General features: G+C 53.1%; 1 protein-coding gene across 1 annotated transcript; it reads left to right on the top strand.

Moving 5' to 3' along the window:
* Nucleotides 1-452: 452 nt before the first annotated feature.
* COL6A1 (collagen type VI alpha 1 chain) lies at nucleotides 453-25,777 on the top strand. Its single transcript, XM_074594973.1, has 35 exons — nucleotides 453-709; nucleotides 1,519-1,648; nucleotides 3,511-3,711; nucleotides 4,034-4,193; nucleotides 4,390-4,512; nucleotides 4,604-4,624; nucleotides 4,842-4,862; nucleotides 4,963-5,007; nucleotides 5,284-5,337; nucleotides 6,122-6,166; nucleotides 6,270-6,296; nucleotides 6,596-6,622; nucleotides 6,723-6,767; nucleotides 7,013-7,066; nucleotides 7,845-7,907; nucleotides 8,348-8,410; nucleotides 8,583-8,636; nucleotides 8,725-8,760; nucleotides 8,936-8,998; nucleotides 11,125-11,187; nucleotides 15,080-15,142; nucleotides 15,627-15,689; nucleotides 16,160-16,210; nucleotides 16,295-16,330; nucleotides 16,805-16,867; nucleotides 17,354-17,419; nucleotides 18,136-18,171; nucleotides 18,510-18,546; nucleotides 19,419-19,427; nucleotides 20,257-20,390; nucleotides 21,465-21,574; nucleotides 21,882-22,065; nucleotides 22,288-22,462; nucleotides 22,897-22,926; nucleotides 23,693-25,777. Exons 1-35 carry the CDS (start codon nucleotides 601-603, stop codon nucleotides 24,301-24,303), a joined length of 3,072 nt encoding a protein of 1,023 aa, XP_074451074.1. The 5' UTR covers nucleotides 453-600; the 3' UTR covers nucleotides 24,304-25,777.
* Nucleotides 25,778-26,201: the final 424 nt, after the last annotated feature.

The following is a 26,201-nucleotide window of genomic DNA, read 5'->3' as shown; positions in this document are numbered from 1 at the left end:
GGAAGGTGAGGTGCCTCCATGGTGGCCCCCATCCCTGGGTGGCTGTGGGACAGCTCCACCTCTGCCTTGTGGTGGGGACTCTCCTGGCTAGCAGGACAAGACAGGCAAGCTCTCATGCAGGTGAGGATGTGATGGGAATGTCTGTCCTTCTGCCCTAGCTTTCTCAGCCCAGGAACCAGGAGGAAGCAGTCTGGCAACTGCCCCAAATGCCCCGCTCCACAGAGCAGTCTGTCCCCCAAGGCGGGGGCTGATTCTGGGCAATGGCCACACCAGAGGTCCCTGTGTGAGGCTTGTGGAGTTCCCAGGCACCAGTGGCCAGGGTGCCATCAAAGGTACAGAAAAAGGGTAAGGAGAAATGCCTCATTCATTTCTGACTCACAGCTGACAGCCCCTGATCCCTCCCTCTGTCCTTGGGCTAGAGAAGTCTCCTCCTCACCCTTACCCTCCTGCCTGCTCTTCCTCCCACGGAAACCAAGGGGAAAGCGGCAAAAAATATCTTCAGTGACTCCTGCCTCCAGACGGCGGCCTCTCTCAGCTGCCGGGTTCTCCTTCCCTGCTTCTATTTTCAATCCAGCTCGATGGTGATCTGAACCAAGCAAAATGAGGTTGCGAGGCTTTCTACTCACTTTGCTGCTCCCGGTTGTCTTCCTGGGGGGGGCCTCATGGGCTCAGCGCCCAGAAATCACCACTCGGATCGCAAATGCAGAAGGTAAGCCCAGGCTGCTTCCCAGAGTGTTTTTCTTCCCCGGGATCAGCAGAGAAGTCTGGCTGCTGTTTCCCTCCCGGGTGGATGCCTCCGCTGCCTCCACTGACACAGCTTTGTTGGGACGTTTGGGGGAAGAGTTGTGTTTACTGAGGAAAGCAATGTAGGAGTAGAGACGATCTGCAAAATGTACCCACTTTTAATGCTTTTTTTGGGTCTTTCTCCTTGGCTCTTATCAGGTGTTACTAGTAGCAATAGGATGCAGTGGGGGGGGGATAACAGCTGATACCAGTTTAGCTTTCTGAAAGATTCTGTTTTGGCACTGGCTTTTAAGGTGCCTTTGCTTTCTTCTGCAATGACATTTGTGCCAGGGTGTGTCAGAAAATCATTAATTCTTCATTGTGTTAACTGCTATCATGTCTTGGTTTTATCCTTCTAAGTGGTTGCTGCAGCTCCATGTTATTTTTTATTATTATATAAAATAGTATTGGTCTTGCAAAGGTAGTCTTTTAATGCAAATGGGAGAAAAAGCATTGGAGGCTGTTAAATGCCAGAAACGGATGGTTTCTGAATATGTGCTCGATACAGCTTACCCTTGGTGCCAAAACAGAAATGAGCAACCTCACCCGTGCCTGTGTGCTTGCATGTTTCGCATGGGGTGAGGATGTGAAAGCGGTCGCCTGAGCACAGACCCTGGGAGCCTGCTAGGAAGCGAGCTGGGCTGCAACTGTGGGTGCCGGCGGTGCGGGAAGCCGGGCTGGGGAGGCGGTGCAGCAAGGCCGCCCACCAACTCCTGCCTCTCTGCTTCTTCCCAGACTGCCCTGTGGACCTGTTCTTTGTCCTGGACACCTCAGAGAGTGTCGCCCTGAGGGTGAAGCCCTTTGGGGACCTGGTTGCCCAAGTGAAAGATTTCACCAACCGGTTCATTGATAAGCTGACAAACAGGTACATCTCCTGGGGTTTTGTCCAGGTGGCTTTAGGAGTGGGTGCTGGGTGGGGATGCTGAGATCACCCTGCACGCCCATCCATGGAGGGAAAGGAAGAAATCAGTGATGCGGGGAGAAGGGTGGGAGCGTCTCCTCCCTCTCCCACTCCACGGCCGCCCCATTTTCACCCCATCCACGCTGAGGGCAGCAGCGTGCCTTTAGCAGGGCTGCCCGCGCCCCCCCTCAGGAAAGCAAGGGCTTCCTGGAGTGGCAGATACAGCACCTCAGCCTCACCACATCTGGCTGGCCCAGTGGTTATTCTGTAGTGCCAAAGCAATGCAGATCCCTGTGCCACCAGCTGCTCAGGCCCCGAACAACCCAGGTGCTTGGGTCACAGCAGGGCACCTCTGATGTTAAACCCAGCACTCATGGGCACCCCACAGAGCAAACCCTCCCTTGCAACTGGCATATCCCAGGACACCCTGCAGCATTGAACCCAGCTTTGGGTGCCCCTTATCCACCCCACTGCTCAAATCTTCATCTGCCTCTTCTTCACCCACCCTTGCAGCCACCAATCCAGGTCTCACCCTGGCTTTCCCAGGGTGAGGTCAACCAGGGGTGCCCAGGAGCATGAAAGCTCTCAGATCTCGGAGCGGGGTGATGCTGGGAAGGGCTGCAGGCAAAGGCCATGACTCGCCTGCTAGCAGGAGACCCAGGGATGCACAGGAGCACCACAAGTCCTGGAGGCACGTGGGTCTTGCTGAGCCCCTCAGGACAGCAGGAGATGAGTGCTGGTCACCACAGGGATGTCCCCCTGTTGCAAGAGCTCACCCACACCTTAAGACAGGTGGGGGGTGGTTAGCAGCTCACCTGCCCGTTGCCTAGGCAGGAGCGCTACCTTACAAGGCATTGAGTGACCAGAAGCCTTGTGTTTGGGAGCAACCTGCCAGGCCTCCATCAACGCAACATGGTTCTCTCCTAAGCAAGGCTCTGGGCTTTGTCCAGAGTCCCTGCTGCATGCAGATGGACAGATGGACCTCCCGAGTCCACCCCAAACGCCCCTGTTTCCCACTCTGCTGCTCTCTACTTGCTCTGGCTCTGCAAGCCACCACGATGCACCCCATGCTGCCAGGCACCTGAGGTGTGCACAGTGTGGTCAACATAGGTGATAACGAGGCAACTGGCAGCGGTCGGGTGGAGGGGACAGCAGTGGGTAACGTTTGGTGGCTTTGGGAGACATCCTGCTGGGCAGAGAGAAAATGAGCTTGGGGAAGTGAGGAAGCTGTGCAACCCCATCCCTCTGGGATTGGCCCCAGCATGCTGAAAAGACCCTTTCTGGGGCACTGGCCAAAGCACAGGTAGTCGTGATGCCTCTGTCCCAGGGAGTGACAGGTGCAGGCTGTGTCAGCGCATAGGACAGGGCTTCAATACACACACTCATCCATCTCTGAGTCAGAGCATCCTTCAGAGGGAGACATCCCTCAGATTTTAACACATCAGGCAGTGGAAAACTCACTGCAGTCCTGCGTGGGGTGTTTCAGTGGTTACCTGCCTTGCACACATGCACCTGACTCTCTGGCTCAGCATCTCCTGTTCAGTTCCAGCCCAGTACCTCTTCAGAAAGCCTCTCTGCCAAACTGTCTGACCCTCGCGGATGCCCACCAGCTACACTCCTTTGCCATTCCACCTGCTGGACAAACTGCCCTGCTCCCATGGCTGGGATCTGCATGTGAAGCACGTCCCAGCCCTGCGAGAAAGAAGGAAGCCCTTGCAAAGCCCCATAGTGTTTGTCAGAGGATTTGCATTTTGCATGGAGGCCAGTGCAAGTGAGGCAAAGGTGGGAGCTGTGCTGAAACCACATGTTCTGGTGTGTCTGCACAGGTACTACCGCTGCGACCGCAACCTGGTGTGGAATGCTGGGGCACTGCACTACAGCGATGAAGTTGTGCTCATCAAGAGCCTCACCTCGATGCCTAGTGGCCGGAATGAGCTGAAGAACCGTGTCTCAGCTGTGAACTACATTGGGAAGGGCACCTACACTGACTGTGCCATAAAGCGGGGCATCGAGGAGCTGCTCATCAGGTAAGGTAACGGGGCTGGGGCAGGCAGAGAGGGTGATGCTGGTGGTATGGCCCTGGTGGATGGAGACTGGGAGCTTCTGGGTTAAGACATCCCTGTGCATTGTACAGAGCTGTCCCCAGGGTGGGAGAGGAGGTCACCTAGGCATAAAATAGGCATAGGGTTGGCAGGTTGCTAGTGCTCTGGCTTTGCTGGGAAGAAGCATCCCCTGACCATAGCTTGGGGCACTGGCTGGGGTGAGTGTCCAGAGGTGCCCAAACCACCCCTCTCCAGCTAAATCTGTTAAATCCTTGCAGTGTTAAATCCTGTGCTTAAACCCTTGCAGTGGCTCCCATCACAAAGAAAATAAATACCTGATCGTGGTGACGGATGGACACCCCTTGGAAGGGTACAAGGAGCCCTGCGGAGGCCTGGATGATGCCGCCAATGAAGCCAAACATTTAGGGATCAAAGTGTTCTCTGTTGCCATCTCCCCCAACCACCTGGTAGGGACCACATAGTGGGGGTGCTCCCTGTAGGATGCTGTCCCAAGTGGGCACACAGGACCCTCAGCATGGCTCTGTGTGCCCTTCAGAGCCCCTCCCTGGAGGGAGGATGTGGGTCCCCAGGGTGGCCCCTGGGAACAGGCCCTGCACAGGTGCCTGCAGGTCTCACTCTGCCGTCCTCATCCCCCAACCGTAGGACCAGCGGCTCAACATCATTGCCACGGACCATGCCTACCGCCGCAACTTCACTGCCACCAGCCTGAAGCCAACCCGTGAGCTTGACGTGGAGGATACCATCAACACCATCATCGACATGATTGTGAGCACTACCTGCCTCCTCCCCAGCCCACCCCCTCCCCAGGCTCACCCACCCCTCTCAAACCCCCTTTCTTTGCTTTCTTGTCTTGCAGAAAGTTAACACAGAGCAATCGGTGAGTGTCCCCCAGAGCCCCGCTCCCCCCTGATCCTGTGCCTGAGCCTGTCCTCTGTGGGTCACTCACAGCCAAGGAGGGGCTCAGTAGCACAGTCCTGTCCTGCAGGGAGCCCCTACCTGGCTCCTGCCAGCCTGGGGAGCTCCCTTCAAACAGGGTGCATCCTGGCCCTGGTGCTGCCTGCTGCTTCTAATGCTGTTTTCTCCTCTCTGGGCAGTGCTGCTCCTTTGAGTGCCAGGTGAGTCAGGCTTTTGAGACCCCTTGTGCCCTTCCCTCACATCCCCATGGCCCCAGGCTGTGCCTTGGTGGCTGGTCTAACCCATACCTCTCTCCTGCAGCCTCCCCGAGGACTCCTTGGACCTCCCGGTGACCCGGGCAATGAGGTGAGGGACTGGCCGTGGCCATGCTGTGGGACTGGGGTGGTGGGACGGGTTCACCGGGCATGCTCAGAGACTGGTGGAGCACAGGCCCTCAGCATCCCACCACTGCCCCACGGAGAGGTGGATGAGGACCTACACCATGCTCCCATGCAGCTGACATCATCTGCTCCCCGCATCCATGGAGCATTGTTGCTACCATCCTCCCTGCTCTCCTTTCAACAGGTCATTGTTCTGTTCCTGGGGATAATGAGCTAACTTTGTTTCTGTCCTGTATTGCAGGGAGAAAGAGGCAAGCCAGGTCTTCCTGGCCAGAAAGGAGAGGCTGGAGACCCAGTAAGTAAAGGACAAGCCCTGGTAATTCTGTGCAGGGCCAGACCTCTCAGGTGCATCCTCACCAGCACTTGCCCCTCCATCACCCTGTTTCCATGGGTAGTCAGTGGGATCATGGACAGCTGACGCTCTCAACAGCCACCCTGCTGAGCAGCGGGGTAGTCCCCACCTCTGCTGCTACAAGGCTTCCTTGTTCCTTACCCAAAATAGCTGTTCCTCCTGAAGGACACATCTCTGACTCATGTATGCCAGCCCAGGGGTGGACTCTGGGCTCCCTCCTGTGTCCTCTGACATGACAAGTACAGCAGTGTTACAGGGAAACCTTCAGTAAATAATAAGCTAATAGCATGAGGAAACTATTTCCCTTCTCCTCCCTTTTTTTTACTGGGTACACTTATTTTTGGGAGGTGCATTTCTCCCACGCATATGAGTGTGCAGTTACTCATCTTGTGCATTCCCAACTTGGAAACCCCATGCCATGCATTTTTCCTTCCCAAGGGTTTTCTGCCCTTGCCTTTCATCCCCAATGATGTCCCCAAGTGCCCAGTTTCCCTTGCCCCCAGGAAGGGATGGAGATGGTGGAGGTGAAGGCAAGGTCCCTTCTGCCCTCCACAATGATTCTGTGTTCCCAGACCAGGCAAATGAGGAGAGGAGTTATGGGAGAGCCTCCTGCAGGAGGGTATGGCAGCTGGGGCCTGAGCCCCACATCGAGAGCCTGGGGGAAATTGCCCCATGGCAATGATGGTAAAAGTATCTGCCTCCGTAACACCACATTTCTGTCCTCTAGGGCAGACCAGGAGACATGGGACCTGTTGGCTACCAAGGAATGAAGGTATGTAGGGCTGCAGGGTCATAGGCATGGTACCTAAGCGGGGCACAGGCTTTGTGTTGCAAGAGTTTTCATTTTCCCGTTTTCCTCTCTCCTTTATCTCTAGGGTGACAAAGGAAGTCGAGGAGAAAAGGTGAGGAGAGCACGGATGTTGGAGGGAGATCTCTGTGTCACCCTGCTTGGTTACTCTGGGCACTGCCCATGCGAGGAGCAGGGATCTGATGGGATCAGACAGTTTGCAGCTGATGCAGCCTTGGGGATCAGACAAGTACCATGCAGTGGGCACAGCCAGGCAGAATGGGAGAGATTGGCGGTGTGCAGGGGCATGGTGAATGCCTGCACCCTCAGACTCAGCAGGCATGGGGATCACAGCATGGCAGGGGGATGAATCTGCTCTGCATGGGGACCTAACACCTCTCCTTCCCTTTGCAGGGCTCAAGAGGAGCCAAAGGAGCCAAGGTCAGACTCTATTTTTGCACCGTTTATTCTCTCTGGTTGAGGCCCGGGGAAGAAGGGTCTTTGGAAATTACTTATTCATGGTGCCTATTCTCTGTTTCAGGGTGAGAAAGGCAGGCGTGGAATTGATGGCATCGATGGCATGAAGGTAAATCTCCTCTCTGAGGCACTTTGCTTAGCCTGAGAACCCTGACATTCGCCCCTCCAAAAGCATTTTGGGGTCTGGGAATGAAGCTAGTGTCCTGCGTGGAGCAGTGGTGCTCCTTCCCTGGGGGGATGTCGATCTGCCAGTCAGGGACAGGGCTCGAATGTTCCTTTAAGGGCTCTGGGATGATGGATGGGGTCTTCCTACGGGCACCGCTCATGGAGACCCCTGCTTTGTCTGTCTGACAGGGGGAAGCTGGATACCCTGGTTTACCTGGCTGCAAAGGCTCACCCGGATTCGATGTACGTACCCTGTGGGTGCTCCTTGGATGTGAAGGAACCAGTGCAGCAGGTCTGCCATGATGGCGCATGGAAACGGGGAGCCCCCCAAGAAGGCGAGCTGTGGGAGGGAGTTGCTGAGCTTGGAAATAGGCCTCTAGGTGTGCAATGCTCATCCTGGGCATAGTACCTTGGGGGTACCCCCAGGGCAGTCTGCCTTGTCCTTGCCTGGAAGCTGTCCCCCATTGCCTGGGGCTGCCTGGGAATCTGCATGGTGAGGGAGCATTTGGCTGGAGGCTGTTCAGCACAGTGAACTTGGCAAAGAAGAGCTCATTTTCAGATAGGCAAGCCCAGGATTAACCCATTTCAGCCTGCTGTGACCAGCCACCCAGAAAATGTTGAAGGTTTTGGAGGACTCTGGAAAACACTATTCTGACATTGCATTTCTCCAGTTTCCCTGGTTATTTCTGTGCTCCCAGGATGACACATCCATAATGGCACGAGTATCACTGTGCTCCAGCCACAGCAGCCCAACAACCACCTTTTCTGCTATTTTCCTCTGAGCTGCAGAAGCACACTCAGTTTTGCAGTGTTTCAGCAACGTGGCCACTGCATTGTTTGCATGGCTCCATGGTGCAAGAGTACCATGCCATCCCTTGCATTGCTCCTGAGTACATGTCCCTCCTGTCTGTCCCACTGGGGAGCTGTGGGCCAGGCTGCTGACATGCTCAGCCCATGCCCAGTTTCCTGCAGATAGTGATACTGTCTTGGTTTTCAGTGATGCTGCCTTTATTTTCAACAGGGAGCTCAAGGCCCGCCTGGACCAAAGGGAGATCCCGGTGCTTATGGACCCAAGGGAGGAAAGGTGAGCCACTCTGCCCAGCCTCATGTGGAAGGAGGGATGCTGGGATCCCTCTATTACAAGAGGGAGAGGGTGGCAACCGACCCATTGCTGGCTTCCTTGGACTGCTAGGGGGCAAGACTTTGCTAGAGGACACTGACAATCACCCACAATAAGATCTGGCTGGTTTGACTTTCAGCGTGCCCAAGGTTAACAGGTGCCCGCAAGCCCGGCACAAGCATCCCTGAGATATTGCAGGGGGCTGCTGTGAAAAGGTGGCTTGCACTGGGCACATGGAGTTGCAGGGGGAATCTGCTGGGGATGGGGAGCTCCCTGGGGAGAGACCACAGCCAAGAAAGGGGCTTGGGGTGCACCAGGATCCTGACAGCCTCTGTGCTGTGGGACCTGAAGTTCACCACTGGGCACTGGATACAGTCTTGACAGTGCCTTGTGTCCTTGTGAAGGGGGAGCCTGGGGACGATGGAAAACCTGGCCGACAGGGGATTCCCGGCAGCCCTGGAGAAAAGGTGGGTGAAACACCTGTGCACGAGCATCCTCTGCCCTCTGTGAGAGGAACAGGTCCCCTGCTCCAACCTTGGCTTTGAAGCAGAGCTTGCCCAAGGCTCTGCCAGCACACAGGTCTTTGCTCCGAAACCTGCTGACTTTTCTCATTTGCACCCCTGTGGCTTGCTCACACAGGGCGCGCCTGGAAACCGGGGTGAGCCTGGACCAGCAGGAGAGACGGGCGACGAGGTAAGTCCTCTGCCCATGCCTATGATGCTCCCCATGCTTGCTTGCCCACCATCCCCACCACCTGACCACTCCTGTTGTTTCTCTGCAGGGCCCTCCAGGCGCAGATGGTCCTCCAGGAGAACGGGTAATTGAGGGCACCGATGCTGGGCACTGCGCCAGCACGGAATGGGCCAGTGCCTGGTATCCTGCAGAGGAGGAGGGGGGCTGGGAGTGAGCCTGCTCAGAGGCGGGCAATGAGGGAGAACTTTGCTCCTGCTGTGAGCAGGTCCTGATTTTGTGTTCCCACCATCTCCTTGCAGGGCAGCAATGGAGAAAGAGGCCCTCCGGGCTCACCAGGTGACCGCGGGCCAAGAGGAGAGCTGGTAACTGCATTTGCAGGGCGACTTTCAGCATCTGCTTGCAAATGGGGTCATGCTTGGCAGCCAGGGGCTGCAAATAGGTGCCCAGTGTCTAACTCCACCAGCCTGTGGTCCAACAGGCAAGCTCAGTGCCTTTACCTGTCAGCCTCGGGGGGGTGTGCCATCGTCCACCAGCAATTGCGCCTTTATGCTGGCAGCTGATCACCAAACAGACAAAAGCCAGAGGAGAGCGCACCCAGAGAGCCAAGAGCAGGGTCAGCCACTGCCTTGTGGCTGCAAAACCAGTTGATGGAGAGCAAAGAGGCAAGACGTCCTCCTCCAGATGCTGGGGGGCTGCGTGATGTACTGGTGACTTGGGAAGGAGGGCACCGGTGCCGTTAGCGGCAGGGCAGCGTGCGTGGGTGCGGATGGGAGGGGGAACACCCTTCCCAGCAGCAGCATCCTGGTGGGTGACCAGCTGTGTCCTGGCACTGATGGGCAGCTGCCACCACGCTGCTCTTCCCCTGTCTCTGGTGCGAGGACAGCCAGTACCTACCACCAGCTCATATGGGGCAGGCAAAGGTCCACTCTGGGGAGGGGCAGCTCTGGCGGGAGGCTGCTGGTAGCCTCCCCCTTTCCTGTTTACTGCTTGGGGAGCGGCAGCACTACCACACGTGGTGTGCGGGGCAGATGTGTGCAGGAGATGAAGGCACGCCAATGTCCTGGAGTTAAATTGTTCAGCAGATCATGGTCTGCTTCCTTCCAAGTTTTAGTCCAAGCACGAGGCTGCATAACCTCGCCAGAAACGTCTTCACTGGTGCTCAGGGCTCTTTGGAAGTTGCGTTTCATATTTACTGTTTGGCTTAGTCATCTGGAAGCTTTGAGCTTGCAAAAAATGGCTTTAGGTCGCCAAGCTTTCAACCGCTTTCCTCAAAGTTTTAAGTCAGGTGTGACAGTCGTAGGAAGTTTCTGAATGCCTCCCTTCCCTGCAGGCTGGGAGCTGCCTCACCCCGTGTCCCAGGGCTGCAGGCAGAGTAGCACCTCGTGCAAAGATGCTTGTCTTGCAGCGCATGGTGCTGGCTGATCTTAGGGGTGGCTTGGCTTTAAGGTGCGAAGCTTTGTGCTTAACTGTCATTCAGCTCTGCAAGGGATAACAGTCCAGTTTTCGGGGGGGAAGCTTTCTTCTGAATTGCCAGGAACTTGCAGTAAGCCCTTGGGCTGCAGGGATGACGTGTCATGCCTCCTGGCTCTCCTTTTGCTTCACCAGCTTGCTTGCTCCTGGCCATGGGTCTTGATGAGGAGGGTGACCCGGAGCCAGCCTGGGTCTGGCAGACATGCTGCTCTGTTGGGACACAGCTCTGCTGGACTGGTAGAAGGCTGATCCTGTCCAGACTGGTTAAGTGAAAGCGGAACTAATCTGTGTCCAGCCCTCAGTCACTTCCTTCTGTTGCGGCTGTTGGGGTGCAAAAACACCCAGACTCAGGTTTTTCAGGCTCTCCTGTGCTGTCAGTTCTCTGCAAACAGCCCTAACCTGGCTCAGGGTGCTGAGTGTTAGCAAAGGAGAGGGGAGAGTATCAACAGTGAGATGTCAGGAAATCCCTCCTCATCTGCTGGCTCATTCCCTTGGAAATCCCCTTAGCTCCACAGGGCTGGCAGGCTGCAGGAAAAGGACGTTGAGGAAGAAGGCTGCAAGCTTAGATTCTCTGCCCGTGCATGGAGACAGCAATTCCTCTCCAAGCAGACTGCCCAGGGCAGGAGATGCTCTAGAAAAGCAGCCATGGTTGCAGAGTGTGGCTGGGAGAAGCCGCTACATGGTTTTGGGGCCGGGGCCAGATCTATGAATCTGTAGAAGCATCGCGAGATGGATCTCTCCAAGCATTTGCTTTTCTGGCACAAAATAGGCTGAAACATGTCACTCATGCACTCCCATCCTTCAGAAGGTCTTCCTTTTGGCTTTAAGGTGGCCACACTCTGATAGTTTCCTACCCAAGACCTGAATCTGCCTCCAAAACCTCGCTGTCTGGATTACTGTGTTCCTATCCAGCATGTGCTATTGGTGCTGCACCACTACTCCCCATTGCATGCAGGGTCCTTTGCACTCTACACCTGCCCCTCTTTGAGTTTCTCACTCCCTCTGTGTGCATTTTCAGGGAGAGCCTGGACCACCTGGTGACCAAGGGCGGGAAGGACCTCTCGGACCCCCTGGCGACCAGGTAAGAGCTTGGTTTAACTTTCTGCATCCTAGATGGAAGTGGCTGGGGCAGTGGGAACAGTGGGGTAGGGGGCTTAACTGATGCCGCAGCATCCTGGGGCAAGTTCTCAGCATCTTCCGGACTGGGTAGCAAAGCTGTTGAAGAGGGGCAGGGATTTCTAGGAGAAGCCAGAATATGAACAAGGCTAAAAAAATGGAGACTTGGCTGCTGGGCTGGAGACAGAGAAACTTCCATGCCATTTCCCAATCCCATGGAAACAGACGTCAACACGTCTGAGAGATTTGGAAACTGGCAAGCGAGAGCTGCAGCAACACAAAATGTTCAGGCCTGGGGCCAGATGCTGGTCACTTCAGTCAAGGGAGTCAATGATACATCTTGTGTCAGTGAGGATAGCCTGATGGGGACCCAGTGGTGTCCCTGACACCCTTGACATCTGCAGATATGGTGTGTCCCAAAGCCAGTGTTTCTCAAGTCTTCTCACTGCAAGTCTTCTCACTGCAAGCTTCTGCTTGTCCTCGTGTGCCTCAAGGAACAGATCTCAGACCCCATGGGCTTTCTGGAAAGCAAAGCTAGGTACCTCCAGCCTGAGGAAGGCTTCTGTCCTCTGCACAACTAAAAGCTTTTTCTTCCCAAAGACATACCCAGCTTCCAGTGGATAACTCTGGGTCTGGAAGTTTTGCTGGGTTAATCCATCATGGCAACAGCACTAATTGCAATGGCCAACAGGGTCTTTCCACCCAAGCAAGCATGCTTTGACATCACCCTTGGATGGGGCTCTATGAGAAAACTCCCCTCCCATCCATACCATCAGAGTTTTGACAGAGCCCAAGATACAGGGAAGTATTGAGATAAACATTCCCACACTGGTGGAACAGGACTTCCCCAAGGGATTAAACATGGAAAGCAGCATGCAGACAAAGATGAGACAGCTTCTGAACTCCTTTATGGTCAACCAAGTTTTGAAGAGCCTTGAAGATCTGGAATGCAGGACAGCGGTTGCGTTCACATTATCCCCAGCATGAGTGACCCTTATGGCAGACCTGCACCATGCCGCAGAGGACATGCTTGTGTCATGGTTGTGCTTGCCCAGAGTTGGGCTTTCCTCAAGCTTGTCTCATGCTAGTGAAGAGCACCAAATTGTCCACATCCTACTGTCTGTAGCTGAACTGAGCTCCTGCCACAACAAAAGGGAGTCTGGCAGCATCCAGCTTGCTGGGCACTGCTGTGGTGAGAGATGACATTTCAGGAGGTGGCCCTGGCAGCTCTTTTGGGGGTGTATACGTAATGGACTGGAGCTGCAGGCTGACATCAGTGAAGGAGGAAGGACTGGAGCTGCGCTCTGTGTGGTAGAGGCTCATTCCAGGTTCAAGGCAAGAGAAGGACTATGCAAAAGAGGACAGAGTTAAGGTGGGGATTTGATGCAAGCCCAGGAGCCAAAGCTGTGCAAGTATGGTGGGGAGGCAGGCTGGGATAGATCTTGCCTCCAGCCAGCCTTCACTGGTGGGGAGGAGGAGGAGAAAGGAGAAGGAAGTCTCCCTGCTGTCACTCAGCCCGTGGGACACCAGTTTTCCCTCCTGGGGAGCACTGAACTTGAGTGAAACCCCTGCCAGAGAGGGAAGCATCACAGAAGCAGCTCCAATGCCTCCCCAGACCAGAGACTGCCCCAGCACCTCCACTGCTCTAGGGAGATTTCAAAAGCAGTTGCAAACAGAGGACTTTTTTTCCGTAAGCTGTGGAAGAATGCTTTTGCTTGGCCAAATTGAAAATAAATGTATAATTGGGCTTGGGCAGGGGAAGGACTTTGGCAAACAAGTGTTTTTCAAGCCATGTTATCTGCAACCTCTGGCTCTTGGAGCTTATTTCTCTTGGCAAGGGGAATGGGCTCCTGCTAACCTGTGACTCCCTTTCATCCTCTTTCTATCCGAGAGAAGCTAAAGGTCAGCACGCTCTTTCCCTGATCCTCACAGGCAGCTTTGGTGGTGCCTCTCTCTTCCTGGCCTTGGTGCCCATTCCTCTTGCAGTTCTTGTTGCACTCAGAAAGGTAGTAGGCAGGGAGCTGCTAAAGATTTCCCAATCTGAAATATTGGATCTTCATGAACTCCTCGAGGGCTGTGAGGGATTTGTGCTGTGTGCTACAGTGAGGCTGCGTATGGCTAGCACAAGCCAAGGGTGTCGTGGATCCAGCTTTGGCTGATGTTGAACGATCACGAGTTCCTGTCCCTCATTCCCAGCTTTCTGTCTTCTGGGCTTTTCTGCAGAAATAAGATCACATGCCTTTGGGCAGTTTAGTGCTCTGCTCTGCACTGTGTAATTTTAAGTCCTCTGCCCCTACCTGCACACCTTTCCTTGGAAGAAATGTGTGTGCGGCATGCATGGATGTTTGGCACCAGTTTCTCCCAGCTGCTGCTGTGTGAAGAGGAGCAGAGATGACAGCTGGAAGGGATTCCTCAGCTCTCGGGTGGCAAGAGAGCATCTGCAAAGTCTGGCTGAGCCTAGGCTGAGCCCCCACACTGAGGCAGTTCCACAAAAGCTCGGAGGTGCTGATGATGCACTGAAAATACGGAGGAAGCTCTTGGGCACATGCCACTGCAATGCTGAAGCCCAAGTACCATTGAGCGATTGCTGACTTCTGCCTGTCAGGAGGCTGTAGTCATGTGGCTCGTCACAGGAAATATTTCAGAGGCCAAGAGTCTTGAACTGGCATGACCAATGCCTGCAGCAATGATGCTGTAGGGGCCAATTGCCAAGCCATCACTCGCTCCCACCACAGCTTGCTCTCTGCCTTTCCTCTGCCCACCTCTGCCATCTCCACCACCTGGGGACCAGCTGCACACCTGGCTACCTTGCTCAAGCATTTGAAACTGTGGGCAAAAGTGTCATTACCTGATTTTTACCCAGCATCATTACCAATCTTGTAAAGGCAAGTAAACCCCGTGAAGGGCTGTTGGCACCAAGCAGAATTGGAGGGGTTCCCTTGTACATCTATTGGAGCCCTCGGAGAAAAAATCCTCCTTCCACCTCCTCTCTCGTCTCTGGCCAGCCCCGCAGCTGATGGAGTGAGTGGCTGCTGCCTAGATGGGATATGGCAGACTGACAGCTTTGGTCTGTTCCAGCACACACTGCCAGGGCTCTGCAGCCTCCTGAGGACAGAAACTCCCTAGAGCCACAAAAGGACTTCTGCCAGCCCGTCTGTGACCCAGACATCTCCAAGCCCTGAGGCATGGAGAGGGCGTCTGTGGAGGGAGGCCTGTGTCACCTTCAGGGTGACGTGCTCTACCAAGGTGCCGCTGGGGCACCTCTGTCACAGCTGATGAGTTGTCACTGTGCAACACAGCTGTGCTTTGCTGCTAGAAGCATCACCCCTGTCTCCCTTGTCCTCTTCCAAACCAGGTCCTCTGTTACAGGACTGAGGTGTGGAGGAGAGGGATGGCTTTTAGGGACTTGGAGGCTCTGCTCAGAGGTTACTCTCTCCCCCAGCCCAGCTGCCACTGAAAGCATATAATGTTCAACCTACGCCTGCAGAGTCACGCCTTGTCCCAGAAAGCTTCTAGTTTTTGCTCACACTCAGCAGGGATCTGGCCAGGGCTGCCTCTTACAGGGCTTTGCAGAGAAAGCCGGGCGTAAGGAAGCGTGGGGAGTTGCAGCCTGTGCAGGCAGGGGAAGGCAGGGGAGCACAGGGGGAGCCAGGCACAGCTCTTGCTCCTCCCCACCTGCATTACCCCTGTCAACAGGTCCTTTCTTGTGAGGCTGGCAGAGGCAACTCACTGATGGGTGTGAGGCATGAGGCAGATGCCCCCACCCGATACATCACAAAATGAAGGGACCAGCCCTTCAGGGTAGGAGCAGCATCAAGAGAAAATCCCTGTTGTGAGAGCTCTTTGTGTTTCCATAGGGCGAGGCTGGACCTCCAGGACCCAAAGGCTACAGGGGAGACGACGGCCCCCGCGGCAATGAGGTCAGCACTGCTTCATCACAGCATCTCCTGGGGGGAGGGAATGAAGGGAAGTCCAGGACATGCTGCCTGACAGGGCTGTCACCAAATCCCTTGGATTTTTAGAAACTTGTATGTACAAACTCAGGTGCTAGTTTCCTGGCAGACATATTGAGGCATTTTTCATGGGTCCTTAAGGCCATGGCTGCCTTTTCCCCCACCTCTGAGAGACCATGTCATGGAGAGGGTATAGCCACACCACAAGCCACGTGGCTTCCCAACCCCAGAAGCTGGGGAGACGCTCTCCAAGGGCAACCACTTCAATCTGCCAGCAGATTTGATGCCCAGGGCAGGGAGCAAGCTGAATCCCCAACTCAGCCGTGAGCTTTGCATTGCAAAACACCTCCCATGATGGGCTCATGATGGCATCTGGTTGCCTCATAAGGTATTGTCTTCCCAGCTTAAAGAATAGTGTGCTGTGCTTGACTGCTGCTTCTGCTCTTTTCAGGGCCCAAAGGGATTGCCTGGAGCACCTGGGCTGCCTGGAGACCCTGGCCTGATGGGAGAAAGGGTAAGTGGTATTTGTCTGGGGGGTTTGCACACCATGTGGAAAGGATGTAGAGCAGGCTGGTTCCACACAGTATGATCCAGCTCAGAGAGAAAAGAGATTACATTCACACACAGCTGAGACGCTGGGAAAATTTGCAAGCAGCTTGCTTTTGAATATGCACCATATCTGTAGGCTCAAAGAGCTGTATTTTGAGACAGACTTTCCAGCAACAGAGACCTGATACTTCCCAGTCTGTTCCCAGCCTGTGGCCATATCCCCACTCTCTGAGAGGGACAGTGGTTGTGCAGGTCACACACAAGCAAGGTGGTCTTTTTACCTGCCTGCACCACTGTCCAAACCACCAGTCATATATTTTTTGCACAGACATTTTGCTGTAGAGATAAACTGTCCAAGGAGGGGAAGATCCTGCTGCCGTGCAATCTAGGGGCTCTACTTTTCATTATCTCATATATTTCTCCCTTGCTTTCCAGGGGGAGGATGGCCCTCCTGGGAATGGCACAATTGGATTCACAGGTGCCCCGGTAAGTTGTTTGTGCTGCTTTGAAACTCTAAGACCATTATTTCTGCTTGTCCAACCTAATATGCTTCCTTTCCTTTATCCCCAGGGGCAGCCAGGAGACAGAGGTGACCCTGGCATTAATGTAAGTGTGCTGCTTTCGCATAAGCCCAACAGAAGTTGCCCTAGCCAGTGGTTTGGCACCTAGAGCCTCTCCATCAACTGCATGGTGAAATGGACTCCCTGAAACAGCCTTGCTCCTCCAAAGCCCTCTTTTCTTTCTGCCCACCTTTCCCTGCAGTGGATGCTTCTAGTGGAATTGTTCTGCCTTGGTGCACTAGTAGTAACACCCAAGGGCTGCAGCCTGGGCTGGGTGCTCTCTGATGCCCTGGAGCCAGAGTTTGGCGTTGGGAGTGCCACCCAGGAGAAATCGGATGGTGCTATAACAGTGAAAGCCACCCTCAATAGCGCTGCAATTTGGTGCTAGGGAGCCTATACACTGCTCTTCACACCCACCCCCCTCCCAACCAGCTCTCACATGGTCACTGCACGCCAGGACCGACTTCACCACACTATCAACAGCTGTCCATGCAGGAGACTCTTCTGTACTATTTTTCAGGGAACGAAAGGCTATGTTGGTCCTAAAGGTGATGAAGGAGAAGCTGGAGACCCTGGCAATGATGTGAGTAATCTCTATAGGGCTGAATCGTCTTTCTCTATGAACATGGTGCAGGAGCTTTGGGCTGGATCTCTGACACTACCTTGCCTGTAGATCAGAGCCCATCCGACTTTGTAAGTCTGCAAGCACCTTTGCCGCTGAGCAGTGTCTGATGGCAAGGGGAGCTCCTTCCAGATGTTCATTTTGTGTTCTATAGTTTATGACTGACAGACCTCCAGATCTGTTAGGTTGAGGTAGGTATCATCTCTGCAAGGTTTTGTGTGCTTCCAGATAGCACCAATGGTTGCACCTATGCGGCAACGTTGTCCTGTGGAGGGAGATTTTCCCAGTGTCCATCCTGACCCTCCCAAGTCCTAACCCATTTGGTTGGGTACAGAAATCTCAGAGAACATTTTTGTGGTTAAGCAGGGCTCAGCAGACATCTGGAGGGGAAGGTGCTGCACTCTGACACCCGCAGATTAGTGGATTTTGGTTTTGTTTTCATTCCAGAACCTAACCCCTGGCCCCAGGGGCATCAAAGGAGCGAAGGGCCACAGGGGACCTGAAGGCAGCCCGGTAAGCAAGGACCCTGACAGGGTTTGCACCGACGAGAGCAGTGTGCTGGGCTGACGGAGCTCCCAGCAGCAGGGGTCTCCTCAGACCTCCTGTGCTTGGCCTTCCTCACAGCAGGAACAAGGCAGTTTGAAAACCCACTGCTGCAGCCTGGTACACGGGTCTCTGAAATCGTGTTTATCCCAAATCAGGGTAGAAAATGCAGGCATTTGTGCTTTTTCATGAGCAAAGCATTCTCATATGATCAGGTTCAGCAAGGGCAAGCAGCCTTTTCGAGTGGCCACCCTGAACATGAAAGTGTTTCAGTTTGTGTTGAGTTGCCACTTGCTTGCGTTGCCTCACGTTGGCCTGGAGGCTACAGGAGAGGCATCTTCCAAGGAAATAGCATTCATCCATCCATCCCTTGGGTGCTGTGGGGGCAATGCCAAGCCATGTCTCACGTGGTATGTGTGCTTACTGCCTGCAGCAAGAGCTTGCCTTCCCACCTCAGTGTGCACAGCACATGTGGAAGTGGATCTCCTTCCCCCCAGCCCCACGCGGCCCCAGGGCATTGTGCAAGCAAGCAGATATACCTGCTCAAAGCCCAGTGCAGGGGCCAGCAACTGGGAAGCCAAGAGACATTTCCAGGCTCTGCATTGCTTAGCAAGGTATCAGCAGAGTATGCTGCAGATAGGACTGGCTGCTCTTCTAACTGCTCTCTCCATGCTTCTGTTTGACAGGGACCACAAGGACCTGTGGGGCCTCCAGGACCAGATGTGAGTGGGACAGGATCAGGGCGCTGCTTGCTTGGTCTGTGCTTTCCCTGCCCCACAGGATGGCTCCTGGGAGGGGGTTACTGCTGGGGGAGCCTTGTGCTCCTGGGCTGGGTGGTTGCTTACCGCCATTACTGTTCCAGAAAGTCTCACTGGCCAGATTTCGTTCGTGCCACCAGCCATTCCCCTCTGTAGTGTGCCCCACTTGCACGTCACTCATTTCCAGATCAGGACCTGCTTTGAGGGTACAAAGCAGCAGCAGGGGTGGTGGGCAGCAGGAAGGTGGGAGCCAGGAAGCTGCCTTCACTGTTATTCAACCATTTCTTTACCTCTGTTTTCAGGAATGTGAAATCTTGGACATCATCATGAAGATGTGCTGTGAGTATCCCTATACCACTCCTCCCACCCTGAGCAACTTCTTGCTGAGCGGGAAGTAGCTGCTTTTTCTCTGGCCCACGGTGAGCAGGGCCATCCCCAGGCAGCATGCAGAGGGATGCCATGGGCATCACTCCCCTTCCACGAGTCACAATTAAGTTAATGAGCTGGGGGAGAGGTGAGAAGTCCTCCCTGCAGCTGGAACAGCAACCCAAAAGAGGCAACATTGCTGTCCTTTCTCTTGACCCAGGGACTTCCAGCATGATCTCTAGAGTAGGTCGTGCAACTGCGTTTCACTTGAGCACACTGCAGACTGGTTTGCTTTGTCTGTGCCTCAGTACATACACAATTATCCTTCAGAGAAAATACAAGCAAAGTTTTGTAAAATCTGTGTGGAGCATTTTACAATGTTTTCCTCTTAAATAGCAGGGCCTGACTTTCCCCCGTGGGAAAGGGAGGTCTGTTCTGGGGTGTCCTGCATGGGAAGCAGCAGTACACATGTGCTGCAAAGGGTTTCTGGCCCACAGGCAGTAACGAAATGCTGGAAGGACACAGGGTTCTTAGGGAACTGAATTTGAGCTTCATACTCTGGTGATTTACTTAATCCCTCCAGGATTAACTTTTATTTTTATTTAAATAAGAGTGCATCAGTGCGCGCAGAAACGGAGCTCTGCTGCATGCCGTGCTATGGGTTGGGGCAACACAGTCTAGAACAGGAGCAAGATGTGGATATTTCAAAGGGGAGGGAAACCTCCATGACCGCAATTGTCCAGACAAGGTGTCTTTGGGTTTGCAGAAACACAAACCTGCAGTCTGCACTAGCAGACTTGTGTCAAGCGTTTTAACGCTCTCTCTTTCTCTCCCTTCTCCTCTAGCTTGCTGCGGTGAGTGTTCCTTGGCAAAGTCACTCTGCAACGATTTACTAGCCCTTCCCCTTGCTTGCATCCCTCCCTTTCCCTGCTCCTTGCCTTCTGCTACGGAAACGTGGTGAGAGCCTTGAAGGGAGGACTGAGCATGAGGGGAGGGCTGTGTGGATTCAGAAGCTGCTGTGTTGTCAAGGTTGAAAAGTGTTGTCGAGGTTCCCTGTGCCAGCAACCTGCAGGTGGATTTTCTCTACCCTTTTTGCAGTTGAAAGGGATGTCAGTTCAGGGAATGCTGTGGATCCAGCTCTGTCGTCCTCCTTCCAAACCCTGTGCTGGTCTGCAGAGAAATGTACTGGCTTTTTTTCTCTGATACTCTCCCAATGGGTTGGGTTTGTAGTCCAAAAGTTTGAAGGAAGCAACGGCACATGATGTCCTTCAACCATGGGAAAGAGGGGAACAAGCTGAGTCAGCCTCCTCCAGCCCACCTCTGTCCTCCTGGGCTGGGTGAATGGAAGAAGTGAGAAAACTATGAGGAAATGGGGTTTGGAATAATTACTGGGTGTTTTCAGGGTACTCACAGCTTGGAAATGCTACGTGTCTTATAAGTGGTGCTGAGCAAAATGCAAATGGAAAAAGTTGTGAACTGATTCTCGAGTTTCCTATGCAGCTATTTTACCACTTTATTTTACACCATGCTGTGTGGGTAGATAGGGCATAGGCACCCACCTGGTCAGGACCAACAGCAGACATCAACTGCTTGCTTTGGTATGCCTCCCTGCAAAGCACACTGCTCTGAGCGAGCTGTTCAGATAGGAAACACAAGCCCCTCTGCTCCTGTGCCTTGCTGTAGAGTGCACCTGCGGTCCTGTCGACCTCCTCTTTGTGCTGGACAGCTCGGAGAGCATCGGCCTGCAGAACTTCCAGATTGCCAAGGACTTCATCATCAAAGTCATCGACCGCCTGAGCAAGGATGAGCGTGTGAAGGTGAGATTTCCACGGAGTGCCAGGATACAGTGCTTTTGTGCACTCACTTATTTTTCACTGCAGGCAGAAAAATGGGGAGATGCCCCCGCTCCAAAGAGCCTCTACAAGGCTTAGCTTCAAGTGTGTAACTGGGGTGGTTCGTGATTCCTCCCAGATCCATAATGTGATGGAGATGAGACAGCAGTTCGTTGTCCCAAAATATAGACATTTCACTCTTTCTGGGCAAATGGGCTCTACCTGCTATGGATGTGAACTCTTCCTTCATGTCCCAGAGCAGATGGCTCATAAAGCGTTTGCCTGATCAGTCAGTCTCTCAGTCTATTCCTTGTCCTGATGAGCGTTTGAGGTGGCTGGAGTAGACAACACATGAGGTGTGTTGCAACTTCCCCTAGCTCCCTGATGGCCAGCCCCCCATGCACCCTTGTCTGCCCCAAGCTTGGGTTTAGGTTACCAGTTAAGCACACTACCAAAAAGGACCTTTGCAGCCCAAACCAGAAACATTGTCCCAGTAGTGAGTCTTTCTGTCTGAAGAGGGACATGAACGCTTACTCTCCTAACTCTTCTCTGGTAACCCGCTCTGTATGGGAAATTTCGTTTACCTCTGTGATTTGGAAGGGATGTTTGGGATCCAGTCTTTCCTTAAGGTATAACCAGACACATCTGGAACACACAGGCTGTAAAGCCACAATGACCTGCCGTTGGACACTTGTGTGGACATGCATGGGCCAGTAACAAGCAGAAAGGCTAGAGCTAAGCAGCAAAACCACTGTGTTGGAAGAAAAAAAAGTTTTGAAAAAAGATCTATTCCTAGCCACCCACCATGGCCAAAGGCTTGTGTTGACGTAACTGAGCAGGGAAACCTGGGTTTGGGTCTTGTTTCACTGGCTGGCTCACGAAATTCGTCCCCATGTGCATCCACCCCTGTTGGGGTTCCTTCTACCTGTGCCTTCTGTAGAGGAGAGGTGGCAGGGCCTGCCGTGAAGGCATTTGGTACAAACCACCAGCAGGATTTCTGAACTCTTCAGTGCCCCCTAAGTTATCTGAATCTAACTGGCTTTTGTTTTTTTCCAACAGTTTGAAGCTGGCGAGTCCCGCGTGGGCGTTGTGCAGTACAGCCATGACAACACACAGGAGCTGGTGGCCATGGGGGATGCCAACATAGACAACATAGGGGCACTCAAACAGTGAGTCTGTGTGGTCTTGGTGCATCATGCAGAGACCCGACCCAGGGACACCTACTGACCTCCAATCCTCCATCTCCAGGCCAGCAGGTCCTGCAACTACAAGGATGCTAAATGTTCTTTAGTGGAAAGTAGTAGTTGGTGGCATTGTAGGTGGTGCTGATGCCAAGGATCTTGCCAGTTTTCCACCCAAAGCCCCATGCAGGGATGTTGCCCTCCCTCACAAGTGTGTCAGAGATATGTGTTCCCAGGGTCTCCTTCAGTATCCATGGGGCAGGGCTTGCAGGCTCACTGGTGTCTGTTCTTGCAGGGCAGTCAAGAACCTGAAATGGATAGCCGGGGGCACGTACACTGGAGAAGCCCTGCAGTTCACCAAGGACAACCTGCTGCGGAGATTCACCTCTGACAAGCGCGTCGCCATTGTCATCACGGACGGACGCTCTGACACATTGCGGGACCCTACGCCGCTCAACTCTCTGTGCGATGTCACCCCAGTAAGGGCACGCGGGAAGCACCCTGCCTGCAGGGAACTGCCACACGGCAGCTGTGCTTCAGAGTAGTGCAGGCTTTCTGGGGGACTCCATGTCTTTGCTACCCAAGGCTAGGGCAGGGGGAACACATGCCACTAGAAGCACTCTCACAGAGTGACAGGCGTTGAAGTTTATTATGCATTAGATGATGAAAGCATCTGGTGATGGACCCTAACTTCCCTGCAGGTGGTTTCCCTTGGGATAGGTGACATTTTCCGGAACCCTCCAAATCCAGATCACCTGAATGACATCGCCTGTTTAAGCAGACCAACCAGGCCAGGACTGTCCATTCAAAGGGACAACTACGCCGAGCTCCTAGATGACACCTTCTTGCAGAACATCACCTCGTATGTCTGTCAAGGTGGGTGAAAGTTTGTGGCTGAAGGCAATAAGGAAGGCAGTGAGGATTGCCTCAGCCAAAGGGTGAGGAATGCAGGCTGCCCTCCCTTGCCTTCCCCCAGTCATGTTGTTAAGCAGGCATTGAGAGTAGAGAATGGCATTCAAGGTTTAGCTAAATAAGGGACAAGAACATCTCATGTCTCAGAACACTTTGCAGCTGGGTCCAGGTCCTCTCCTGCTGCAGGACATCTCTGTCCACAGAATTTTTCAAGCGTGCACCTCTGCACTTTCTGGTGCACATTTATAACCTTTGCACAGTGCCTTGCACAATGTGGTTGTGACCGAAGTAAGCTTCTTGGCTTCCCTTGGTCCCTTCTCTGGCTCCATGGGAAGCTATAGGAGAAGTGGTTTTCCTGAGTAAGCTGGTGACGTTACTCTTTCTAATTTTCTTAACAGAGAAGAAATGTCCGGACTACACCTGCCCAAGTGAGTATTGACTCCTCGTGCCACACAAAGGTGGTTGTGGGTGCTGTGGTGGGGGAACTGAGAGTTTGTGGGAATGTGTGACTTGGAGACCTCTCGCAACAGGGATGCTCCTGGGCTGGAGAAGTGAGCAAGCCTTGTCAGTAATTCTCAGGGTCTCTTATACACACGCCAGCCCAAGGCACCTGGGGGAAAAGCCTAGGCAGTCACTGTTCTGGTACCCCAAACCTAGAGAGGAGGCTGTGCCAGATTTTAGCCCTCACCAGCTTTAGTTGAGGCAAGTAATGAGATCAATCACGATGTGGTGGTGGGAGCACAAATTAAAATCAGCAGCGTGGCAGGGATATTTGAGAAAAGTACTTGAAAAGTGAGTACAGGGAGGAATTTAGTGGGGTACATGTCCAAGTCAGAAGTGTATACAATCCTCAGACTCATCATGGAAAGAAGCCAGTCTTGGGAGATGAAGTGGTTCCCCAGACATGCAAGGACAGCACTGTATTTAAGCAACAAGAGTCACTAGATTATCTAAGCCAGATAAGAACCTGAGAATGCAGCCTGTCATAAACTAAATAAAAGAAGGAATGAAAGGGTAAAAGGACAAGTGTAGGACGGCACCGGGGTAGGGGAAACCAAGCTAGCAGAGAGTGGGGATTTCCCATTTCTGACAAGGCAGGAAGCCTGTGAGACAGCCAGTGACTTCACTGGCTTTCCGTGGAAGAGGCAGGAGGAGAAACACAGCATAATGAGCCCTGGGCCTTTCCCCTTGCAGTCACCTTTGCTGGGCTGGCAGACATCACGCTGCTGGTGGACAGCTCCACCAGCGTGGGGAGCAAGAACTTCGAGACTACCAAGAAGTTCGTGAAACGGCTGGCGGAGCGGTTCCTGGAGGCCGGCAAGCCTGCGGATGATTCTGTGCGTGTCTCAGTGGTCCAGTACAGTGGCAGGAACCAGCAGAAAGTGGAAGCTCAGTTCCAGTACAACTACACAGTCATTGCCAAAGCCATTGACAACATGGAGTTCATTAATGACGCCACAGACGTCAACGCCGCTCTGCGCTATGTCACAGGGCTGTATCAGCGATCCTCCCGTGCTGGGGCAAAGAAGAGGGTGCTGGTGTTTTCTGATGGCAACTCTCAAGGGATTACCGCGAGGGCCATTGAGAGGGCTGTGCAGGAAGCTCAGCAGGCTGGCATCGAGATCTACGTGCTGGCAGTGGGCAGCCAAGCCAACGAGCCCAACATCCGTGTCCTGGTCACGGGGAAGAGCGCAGATTATGACGTGGTCTACGGGGAGCGCCACCTCTTCCGTGTGCCTGACTATACATCTCTGCTGCGTGGTGTATTCTACCAAACCGTCTCCAGGAAGATAGCTGTTGACTGAGTGTCTAGGTGGGTTTCTGCCAAGGCCATGCCTGCTTCTGTCTCACCTAAAAATGAAAACCAACAAACCAGACCAAAAAAAATTAACAGTATTCTTGACCAACCTGAGGAATTTGCATCTATGCAGATAGCCATAGTGCCACAGCCTGGCTGCGCATAGTCCCCTTCCTTCTCCTCCTGCTTCATCATCTGCATCTCTACTCTGTTAGCCTCAAACTTCCCTCCCTGCCTATGACTGCCTCTCCCTTCCCACAGCAGGCAAAGACAAGCACACCTAGCAATAAGCTGCCAGAAAACCAATAGCAACCTCATCCCGCTGTTTTTTGCCAAGAAAGAATCAGGATGAGGAATTTTGTACCACTAAGGACTAGCCTGGTCTCATAAGGCTGATTATGCTCTTTTCAGATACAGGGGTTTTTATTAATTTGCTTTTTTCTTTCATACATCAGCTGAACACTTGCCGAGCTCACAATGGTCCTGACCCAATGCTGTGCTTCAAGTGAAATATTCAACACTTCAGCAGGCGTTGAGAGGGGATCATTGTCATGGCTGGCAAGTTTGTTTCATATCTCCCATGCGTGGGGCGGGGGGGGGGAGAATAGCTGGACTGCATTACCTAAGCTAGGTGGAAGCATGTCTGGCCCCCAGTGCCATGGGATGGGACACTGACTTCCCAGGGCTGGGGTGGAGGTCGGTGGTGGAGCGTCCCTCAGTGCTGACACTCCCGTTCAGGGCAGGGAGGCTGAGCACCGACCGAACGGAAGATGGACAGCAGCCACCGGGGAGGGGGGAAACCCTAGAAGAAGCTACATAACTGCACTCCTTCCCTAATTGATCTCATGGTCCTACAGTGAAACCAGGAACCTCACGAATAACCTGATGGCTTGTGTTACGGTCCAAGCTCCATTCTGGAAAATCTCTCTGAGCCCAGATAGTGGGATTTTTTTAATATTTTTTTTTTTTTTTCCAAAAGTGCCAAGCTGTCTAATTCCGAGTGAGCTCTCTGGGAGTACTGTTTTCTATAGCACCATCTAGGAGTTAGGCACCTGGGCCCTAGGGAAACCCACTAACTGTTCTATATATTGAATTAGGGCCTCATCCACAGCCCGGCAAAGTCGAGGGAAAGGCTGCCGTTATCTGCCAGGGTCTTTGACTCACACTCTATAGATATACTGACAAAGGTGCTATCACTACGTGGGTGTTGTGGGCCCTTGATGTTTACACAGTTGTTTCCAGGACCACACTGAAGATGTGGTTTGGCTGGGTGAAATTTTGTTTCAGTGCTTCCATTGGTGCTCTTGCTATGAATTCGTGCGCTTCTGAGAAAGCAACAGTGATTGCCAGGTATCGGCATCCCAAACTCTTTACTTTGTATCCAAAAACCCAGTGTACAAGTTAGTTTTATTTTATGCCTGTGTTTTACTAAAATTCTCCACTTCAGAAATTTATCAAATAAATTGTTTTCCACAGTCTCATTGGAAATTTCTCTGGCTTGAGTTTCAAGGGGTACGGATGTTCAAAAAGTCACTTGGTAAAATAGAGGTTGCTGGGATCTGGGAGGACTCCAGCAGAACATCTCACATAAAACTGTAAGGAATAGAAGAAAAGAGATCTACTGCTTTTGCATTGAAAATCTGGCTATTATTGGATGCCATGGATTTGAGAAATACCATGAAATCTCTTCAGCTATTAAATAATGCATAAAAAATTTATGAGAAAAGCACCAAGCTCTCAAAGAAAAAAAACCAAAACAACAAACCCAAACAGACAAACAATAAAACCAAGTGTACACAGGTGAGTACTGTTGTTTCCAGAAGACCAGGTGCAGAGGGATGGTGATCATGCGGTGAAGAGGTAAGCTGCATTTGCTTTCTGCTTATGTTCAGCATCCCTCCTTAG

The sequence above is a fragment of the Larus michahellis genome, chromosome 7 (assembly GCF_964199755.1).
Source record: "Larus michahellis chromosome 7, bLarMic1.1, whole genome shotgun sequence".
NCBI lineage: Eukaryota > Metazoa > Chordata > Aves > Charadriiformes > Laridae > Larus > Larus michahellis.
This window is presented reverse-complemented; position numbering and strand designations above follow the sequence as displayed.

Coding starts and splice junctions, on each gene's coding strand:
- COL6A1 (XM_074594973.1), top strand. CDS start 601: ATGAGGTTGCGAGGCTTTCTACTCACTTTGCTGCTCCCGGTTGTCTTC. Junction 8,999..11,124: donor GCGGGCCAAGAGGAGAGCTG/GTAACTGCATTT, acceptor GTGCATTTTCAG/GGAGAGCCTGGACCACCTGG. Junction 11,188..15,079: donor TCGGACCCCCTGGCGACCAG/GTAAGAGCTTGG, acceptor GTGTTTCCATAG/GGCGAGGCTGGACCTCCAGG.